Source organism: Leptodactylus fuscus, chromosome 1 (genome assembly GCF_031893055.1).
Source record: "Leptodactylus fuscus isolate aLepFus1 chromosome 1, aLepFus1.hap2, whole genome shotgun sequence".
NCBI classification, from domain to species: Eukaryota; Metazoa; Chordata; class Amphibia; order Anura; family Leptodactylidae; genus Leptodactylus; species Leptodactylus fuscus.
Window position 1 is genome coordinate 370,397,637 of NC_134265.1, and position 9,697 is coordinate 370,407,333.

Here is a 9,697-nt window from a genome sequence, read left to right on the forward strand (position 1 = left end):
TTTGTCTTAAAGTTTTGATCTTGCTGCTTAACAGACAATTTTAAGCTATAAGAAGCTAAAGATTTGTGCTGATGATCAGTTTCAGTTCTTTCACCCTTGTGATTTTGAACTGCAAGCCATGTATTCTCCAAAAGATATTTTCACTCTTCACACTCTGCATGAATGCCTGAGTCGATTTGGAGCTTTGGTGTTTTGGATCATTGTCTTGCTGAAATATCCATCCCCGGTGTAACTTCAACTTCGTCACTGATTCCTGAACATTATTCTCAAGAATCTGCTGATACTGAGTGGAATCCATGCTGTCACGGGATGGTTAGAGTCTATACTATAGGCCATGTGTAATATATATTTCATGTGGAATGTATTCTCTAACCTGTTGTAAACATCAGTGTGTATTTGGCTGATTAGGGTCTAGTGTGTTAGCACATTGTATGCAAATACCTCTAACTAGTGAGGACAATGGGTGGAGATAATCTGATCAGTGTCTCCAAGAAGATGTTGGACTGTGCATTGTCCATAGTAGACAGGGAGTCTGCTCTCCTTGGTATAGGTGAGGGGGGAAGGATCTGTGACTCAGCCCTTCCCACCCACAGATATAGGTGTAACAGTCTTAGTATATAGTATATAGCTAGCAGTTAGTATGTGTTAGCCGGCCTGTGCACAGCTCTGCAGAGAGCCAGGACTTAGTTACAGGACCAAGGAACCAAAGTTATCATTGGATTGTGACTTCTGTGGACTTATTGTTATTACGGTTGATGTGACCGCCGCCGGCTACTAACTTTGTGGATTACAATAAATTGCTGTTGTCTCCCGACCTCTTGCGTCCGTGTTGATTCAAAAGACCATCCGGAGGAAGACGTATACCTTTGCTCCGTGACACATGCGACTCTCAACTTTACCAAGATTCCCGGTGCTGGCATTGGCCACACAGCCCCAAAGCATGATGGAACCTCCACCAAATCTTACAGTGGGTAGCAAGTGGTTTTCTTGGAATGCTGTTTTTTTTGGACGCCATGCATAACGCCTTTTTGTATGACCAAACAACTCAATCTTTGTTTCATCAGTCCACAGGACCTTCTTCCAGAATGAAGCTGCCTTGTCCAAATGTGCTTTTTCATACCTCAGGCAACTCTATTTGTGGCGTACGTGCAGAAACGGCTTCTTTCTCATCACTCTCCCATACAGCTTCTATTTGTGCAAAGTGCGCTGTATTGCTGACTGATGCACAGTGACACCATCTGCAGCAAGATGATGCTGCAGCTCTTTGGAGGTGGTCTGTGGATTGTCCTTGACTGTTCTCACCATTCTTCTTCTCTGCCTTTCTGATATTTTTCTTGGCCTGCCACTTCTGGGCTTAACAAGAACTGTCCCTGTGGTCTTCCATTTCCTTACTATGTTCCTCACAGTGGAAACTGACAGGTTACATCTGAGACAACTTTTTGTCTCCTTCCCCTGAACAACTATGTGGAACAATCTTTGTTTTCAGATCATTTGAGAGTTGCTTTGAGTAGCCCATGATGCCGCTCTTCAGAGGAGATCAAATAGGAGAACAACTTGCCATTGGCCACCTTAAATCCCTTTTCTCATGATTGGATACACCCGGCTATGAAGTGCAAAGCTCACTGAGGTTACAGGACCAATGTTGTGCTTCAGTAAGTCAGTGACAAGTAGTGCGGAGGATTCACATCAATAACAGGATAAGGGGACCAACATTTCTGCACCGGTCACATTTTGGTGTAATGCATATTGCACATTCTCTGTTAGTACAATAAACCTCATTCCAGTCCTGAGATATTACTGTGTCCATCAGTTATTAGATAGATCAGACTGACATGGCAAACACCAGAATAGGTGCACTTAGTATAGTAGGGGTCCTGCAGGAAGTTGTACTGTTCGATGCTGTATAGGTGCACTATTAGTCACAGCCGTCTCTGTCTCTTGCAGGGCCTGGGTTTCGTGTTGCAGCCATGGGCTTGTTCCGCTCGGCAGATGTGCGGCAGTTACTGCACAACAAGTTTGTTGTTGTCCTTGGAGACTCCAGTAAGTACCCCCCCCCCCCCCATCCCGTGCAGTCATGGCCAAAAGTTCTGAGAATGCTACCAATAGTGATTGTTACAAAGTCTACGGCTTCAGTTTTCCTAATGGCAATTTGCATATACTCCAGAATGTTATAAAGAGGGATCAGCTTAACAGCAATTACTTGCACAGTCAATATTTGCCTAGAAAATGAACTTTATCCCCCAAAACACATTTCAACATCATTGCAGCCCTGCCTTAAAAGGACCAGCTAACATCGTTTCAGTGATTGCTCCAGTAACACAGGTGTGGGTGTTGATGAGGACAGGGCTGGAGATCAATCTGTCATGATTAAGTAAGAATGACACCACTGGACACTGTAAAAGGAGGCTGGTGCTTGGCATCATTGTTTCTCTTCTGTTAACCATGGTTATCTCTAAAGAAACACGTGCAGTCATCATTGCACTGCACAAAAATGGCCTAACAGGGAAGAATATTGCAGCTAGAAAGATTGCACCTCCGTCAACAATCTATCGCATCATCAAGAACTTCAAGGAGAGAGGTTCCATTGTTGGCAAAAAGGCTCCAGGGCGCCCAAGAAAGACCAGCAAGCGCCAGGACCGTCTCTTAAAAGTGTTTCAGCTGCGGGATCGGGCTACCAGCAGTGCAGAGCTTGCTCAGGAATGGCAGCAGGCAGGTGTGAGTGCATCTGCACACACTGTGAGGCGGAGACTCTTGGAGCAAGGCCTGGTCTCAAGGAGGGCAGCAAAGAAGCCACTTCTCTCCAGAAAAACCATCAGGGACAGACTGATATTCTGCAGAAGGTCCAGGGAGTGACTGCTGAGGACTGGGGGAAAGTCATTTTCTCTGATGAATCCCCTTTTCGATTGTTTGGGACATCTGGAAAACAGCTTATTGGGAGAAGAGGAGGTGAGCGCTACCACCAGTCTTGTCTCATGCCAACTGTAACGCATCCTGAAACCATTCATGTGTGGGGTGGCTTCTCAGCCAAGGGAATCGGCTCTCTCACAGTCTTGCCTAAAAACACAGCCATGAATAAAGAATGGGACCAGAATGTCCTCCAAGAGCAACTTCTCCCAACCGTCCAAGAGCAGTTTGGCCATCAGCAATGCCTTCTCCAGCATGATGGAGCACCTTGCCATAAAGCAAAGGTGAGAACTAAATGGCTCAGGGAACAAAACACAGAGATTTTGGGTCCATGGCCTGGAAACTCCCCAGATCTTAATCCCATTGAGAACTTGTGGTCAATCATCAAGAGACGGGTGGACAAACAAAAACCTACAAATTCTGACAAAATGCAAGCATTGATTGTGCAAGAATGGACGGCTATCAGTCAGGATTTGGTCCAGAAGGTGATTGAGAGCTGCCAGGGAGAATTGCAGAGGTCCTGAAGAAGAAGAAGGGGCAACACTGCAAATATTACACCGCTGCAGTAACTCCTTCTGTCACTATAAGCTTTTATTACTCAGAATATGATTGCAATTCTATTTCTGTATGTGATAAAAACATCTGACAAACACCCAGAAACCAGAGGGAGCAGATCATGTGACAAGAGGAGATTTGTGGCATTCTCAGAACTTTTGGCCATGACTGTATATACGATGTGTATGCAGCCGTATACCCCACATGTGCCTCCTCCCCCCAGTAGTCAGAGCTGATCCCTCCGGCCTTGTCTTTCAGTTCAGAGATCGATCTACAAAGACCTGGTGAAGCTGCTGCAGGACGACAGATACCTGTCTGAGGGCCAGCTGAAACGTAAGGTGCGCTCCTCCATAATACCGCCAGATCAATGCTCTGCTGTCCTGATATCCTCTGTGCTGCTGTCTTTTCCGCTTCTCCTCCAGGACATGGTTCAGCCCTTGTGTTTCGTCTCCGCAGGGGGAGCTGACGTTTGAGAATGACACGCTGGTGGAGGGCGGCGTCCTGAATGAAATGCACAACAGGACCACGTTCACAGAAGTGCGTCAGTACCGGAGCAGCCACCATCTTGTCCGCTTCTACTTCCTGACCCGCGTCTACTCTACTTACATGGAGAGCATACTGTCAGACTTCCAGAGCGGACCCCAACCCGACGTGCTGATAGTCAACTCCTGCGTCTGGGATCTGATGAGGTGACTCCATGTTGTGCGGCTCCAGCCCCGCCGCCATATTGGTACAGCAGATGCGCATTGTCCTCCTCTCCTGCAGGTACAGCGACCACCATCTGGAGGCGTACAAGAACAACCTGGACTCTCTGTTCCTGCGCCTCAAGGAGGTCCTGAGCCCCGAGTGCCTCATCATATGGAGCATGGCCATGCCGGTCGGGTACAAAGGAAACGAAGTGCCAGAGGTAAGTGTGCCAATGTCCGCCATGTTATGCGGGGGCTCCCTCCATCTACATCGTCACTTCTCTGGGTTCCTCTCTTCAGAATACGGTACACAACTTGCGGATGAACGTTATTGAGGGGAACTTCTTCAGCGCCAGTCTGGCGCGTTTCCACAAGCTGGACGTCCTGGACATGCACCATCACTTCCGCTGTAACCTGCGCCTCCGATGCCGCGACGCCGTCCACTGGAACCAGTTTGCACATCGGAAGTACACCCAGATCCTGCTGAGCCACATCGCCCAGGCCTGGGGGGTGGAACCGCCAAAGGGCAAGATGCCGGAAGGTGCGTCCTACCTCATGTGACCTGTAGCCACTCCCACACTGCGTCCTGTGGTCTGAGGAGCTGACAATCTAATACGCCCACGTGGGCTGTCAGACGTCTCTGGTGACTTAGCTACTGAGACACAGTGTGCCCGATCCTCCATTCCATATATCAGGGAGCCCCTTGTACATGAGATGTGACCGGTCCAGGGCTCGGGTCAGACATTCTGGGCTCTGCTACATCTGCCAGACTTCTTGTAACCTTCCTTCTTCCCCATATTTTAGGCCCTACGACTGGACGCACCCCAAGGCACACCGTGTCTACCAAAACTGATCCCTACCCCAAGCTGCGCCTACCAATCAAAGAGCCGCGTCGCTGTGGTCTGGGTAAGACTGCGCTCCTCCCCCCACTGGGGTTGTTATGGGCTCCCCGTGTACTGGGGGTACAGTATGGCTGCAGCGGCTTATGGTCCCCTCATCTGTGTCTGTAGGATGGAGGTACATGTCGGGGTACACACCCTTCGATGGGAGCAGCATTAGCACCATGGCTGGTAAGTATCACTGCCCCCGCCGGGCCTGCGGATCTCGTACACTCGTAGGTTACATCCCGAAAATCTATAAATGGTACCGTCACTGTGTGCACACATGGTCTATGTAGAGCACTGTATATACCCTGTATGTTATATGCTCCTGTGAGGGTATACTTCTATATAAATAGTACCGTCACTGTGTGCATATGACCTGTATATACCCTGTATGTTATATGCTCCTGTGAGGGTATACACATATATATAAATAGTACCATCACTGTGTACATATGACCTGTATATACCCTGTATGCTATATGCTCCTGTGAGGGTATACATATATAAATAGTACCTTCACTGTGTACATATGACCTGTACACTCACCGCCCACTTTATTAGGTACACCATGCTAGTAACGGGTTGGACCCCCTTTTGCCTTCAGAACTGCCTCAATTCTTCGTGGCATAGATACAACAAGGTGCTGGAAGCATTCCTCAGAGATTTTGGTCCATATTGACATGATGGCATCACACAGTTGCAGTCGCAGATTTGTCGGCTGCACATCCATGATGCGAATCTCCCGTTCCACCACATCCCAAAGATGCTCCTCTATTGGATTGAGATCTGGTGACTGTGGAGGCCATTGGAGTACAGTGAACTCATTGTCATGTTCAAGAAACCAGTCTGAGATGATTCCAGCTTTATGACATGGCATTGCATTATCCTGCTGAAAGTAGCCATCAGATGTTGGGTACATTGTGGTCATAAAGGGATGGACATGGTCAGCAACAATACTCAGGTAGGCTTTGGCGTTGCAACGATGCTCAATTGGTACCAAGGGGCCCAAAGAGTGCCAAGAAAATATTCCCCACACCATGACACCACCACCACCAGCCTGAACCGTTACCGATACAAGGCAGGATGGATCCATGCTTTCATGTTGTTGACGCCAAATTCTGACCCTACCATCCGAATGTCGCAGCAGAAATCGAGACTCATCAGACCAGGCAACGTTTTTCCAATCTTCAATTGTCCAATTTCGATGAGCTTGTGCAAATTGTAGCCTCAGTTTCCTGTTCTTAGCTGAAAGGAGTGGCACCCGGTGTGGTCTTCTGCTGCTGTAGCCCATCTGTAGCCTCAAAGTTGGACGTACTGTGCGGCGTTCAGAGATGCTCTTCTGGCTACCTTGGTTGTAACGGGTGGCTATTTGAGTCACTGTTGCCTTTCTATCAGCTGGAATCAGTCTGGCCATTCTCCTCTGACCTCTGGCATCAACAACGCATTTCCGCCCCCCACAGAACTGCCGCTCACTGGATGTTTTTTTTCTTTTTCGGACCATTCTCTGTAAACCCTAGAGATGGTTGTGCGTGAAAATCCCAGTAGATCAGCAGTTTCTGAAATACTCAGACCAGCCCTTCTGGCACCAACAACCATGCCACGTTCAAAGGCACTCAAATCACCTTTCTTCCCCCCCATACTGATGCTCGGTTTGAACTGCAGGAGATTGTCTTGACCATGTCTACATGCCGAAATGCACTGAGTTGCCACCATGTGATTGGCTGATTAGAAATTAAGTGTTAATGAGCAGTTGGACAGGTGTACCTAATAAAGTGGCCGGTGAGTGTATATACCCTGTATGTTATATGCTCCTGTGAGGGTATACAGATATATATAAATAGTACTGTCACTGTGTACATATGACCTGTATATACCCTGTATGTTATATGCTCCTGTGAGGGTATACATATATATATATAAATAGTACCGTCACTGTGTACATATGACCTGTATATACCCTGTATGTTATATGCTTCTGTGAGGGTATACACATATATAAATAGTACCGTCACTGTGTACATATGACCTGTATATACCCTGTATGTTATATGCTCCTGTGAGGGTATACACATATATAAATAGTACCGTCACTGTGTACATATGACCTGTATATATCCCGTATACTCGGCTGATCTGAAGGTTTCTGTTTCAGCGTCTTCTCCCTTTGTGACTGATAATCCGTTCCTGAACACCAACATCCCCCCCGGATACCATAATCCTCCTCCAGGTAATACCCAGCCGTCGGTGACCAGAGGGGGGCGGTATACACAGAGTGGGGGGTTTCATCATTCTGTATGGCTACAGCCTAGTCATCCCTTAGGGTCAGTTCACCCAGAGGAATTGGCTGCAGATTTGTGATGATGGGGGGAGCTTATTGATCTAACTCCTCCTCCTTCTCTCCAGGTCCCGCCTTCTCTGGGAGGAGTTTCGTCCTCCCCAGCTTACCGCCACAAATAACCTTCACCTCGTTCTCCCATCACGTCCCCTACTCACATGAAGACTGGAATATGAAGATGATGATGAGGAGGAAGGAGAGAGGGGGCTGGATGCACCCCTACCAGCGGCCCCCAATGTACCCGTCCGGGATCTACTGAGCATGTGCAGTCAGGTCCTACAGGGTCACATGACATGTCCGGGCGCTGGCCTCTCACCGCCGCCGCCCTCACTTGCTGCTGTTTTTTGCACTTGGTTTTTTTGTAGACTTGAAGTTTTGTTTTCTTTCCCGGAAGTCGTCGGGAGGTTCCTGGAGTCTGTTACACAATAAAGAAAGTATTAGCGCCCCCAGGAGGAGGAGGAGCCCCGCACACGTCTGACCTCTATACATCCCGCGCTGTCATGTCTGACCTCTATACATCCCGCACTGTCATGTCTGACCTCTATACATCCCGCGCTGTCATGTCTGACCTCTATACATCCCGCGCTGTCATGTCTGACCTCTATACATCCCGCGCTGTCATGTCTGACCTCTATACATCCTGCGCTGTCATGTCTGACCTCTATACATCCCGCGCTGTCATGTCTGACCTCTATACATCCCGCACATGTCTGACCTCTGTACATCCCGCACTGTCATGTCTGACCTCTATACATCCCGCGCTGTCATGTCTGACCTCTATACACCCCGCGCTGTCATGTCTGACCTCTATACATCCCGCGCTGTCATGTCTGACCTCTATACACCCCGCGCTGTCATGTCTGACCTCTGTACATCCCGCACTGTCATGTCTGACCTCTATACATCCTGCACTGTCATGTCTGACCTCTATACATCCCGCGCTGTCATGTCTGACCTCTATACATCCCGCACATGTCTGACCTCTGTACATCCCGCACTGTCATGTCTGACCTCTATACATCCCGCACTGTCATGTCTGACCTCTATACACCCCGCGCTGTCATGTCTGACCTCTATACACCCCGCGCTGTCATGTCTGACCTCTATACACCCCGCGCTGTCATGTCTGACCTCTATACACCCCGCGCTGTCATGTCTGACCTCTATACACCCCGCGCTGTCATGTCTGACCTCTATACATCCCGCGCTGTCATGTCTGACCTCTATACATCCCGCACATGTCTGACCTCTGTACATCCCGCACTGTCATGTCTGACCTCTATACATCCCGCACATGTCTGACCTCTGTACATCCCGCACTGTCATGTCTAACCTCTATACATCCCGCGCTGTCATGTCTGACCTCTATACATCCCGCGCTGTCATGTCTGACCTCTATACACCCCGCGCTGTCATGTCTGACCTCTATACACCCCGCGCTGTCATGTCTGACCTCTATACATCCCGCGCTGTCATGTCTGACCTCTATACACCCCGCGCTGTCATGTCTGACCTCTATACACCCCGCGCTGTCATGTCTGACCTCTATACACCCCGCGCTGTCATGTCTGACCTCTATACACCCCGCGCTGTCATGTCTGACCTCTATACATCCCGCGCTGTCATGTCTGACCTCTATACATCCCGCACATGTCTGACCTCTATACATCCCGCACATGTCTGACCTCTGTACATCCCGCACTGTCATGTCTGACCTCTATACATCCCGCGCTGTCATGTCTGACCTCTATACACCCCGCGCTGTCATGTCTGACCTCTATACACCCCGCGCTGTCATGTCTGACCTCTATACACCCCGCGCTGTCATGTCTGACCTCTATACACCCCGCGCTGTCATGTCTGACCTCTATACATCCCGCACATGTCTGACCTCTATACATCCCGCACATGTCTGACCTCTATACATCCCGCACATGTCTGACCTCTATACATCCCGCGCTGTCATGTCTGACCTCTATACATCCCGCGCTGTCATGTCTGACCTCTATACATCCCGCACATGTCTGACCTCTATACATCCCGCACATGTCTGACCTCTATACATCCCGCACATGTCTGACCTCTATACATCCCGCACTGTCATGTCTGACCTCTATACATCCCGCGCTGTCATGTCTGACCTCTATACACCCCGCGCTGTCATGTCTGACCTCTATACATCCCGCACATGTCTGACCTCTGTACATCCCGCGCTGTCATGTCTGACCTCTATACATCCCGCGCTGTCATGTCTGACCTCTATACATCCCGCACATGTCTGACCTCTGTACATCCCGCACTGTCATGTCTAACCTCTATACATCCCGCGCTGT

General features: G+C 49.1%; 1 protein-coding gene across 1 annotated transcript; it reads left to right on the forward strand.

Annotated features, from left to right (window-relative positions):
• The first annotated feature begins 1,967 nt into the window (after window positions 1-1,967).
• LOC142189570 (PC-esterase domain-containing protein 1A-like) lies at window positions 1,968-7,623 on the forward strand. The gene is made up of 9 exons (XM_075262183.1): window positions 1,968-2,040; window positions 3,718-3,797; window positions 3,916-4,148; window positions 4,225-4,366; window positions 4,446-4,702; window positions 4,975-5,051; window positions 5,156-5,215; window positions 7,182-7,256; window positions 7,433-7,623. Exons 1-9 carry the CDS (start codon window positions 1,968-1,970, stop codon window positions 7,621-7,623), a joined length of 1,188 nt encoding a protein of 395 aa, XP_075118284.1.
• Window positions 7,624-9,697: the final 2,074 nt, after the last annotated feature.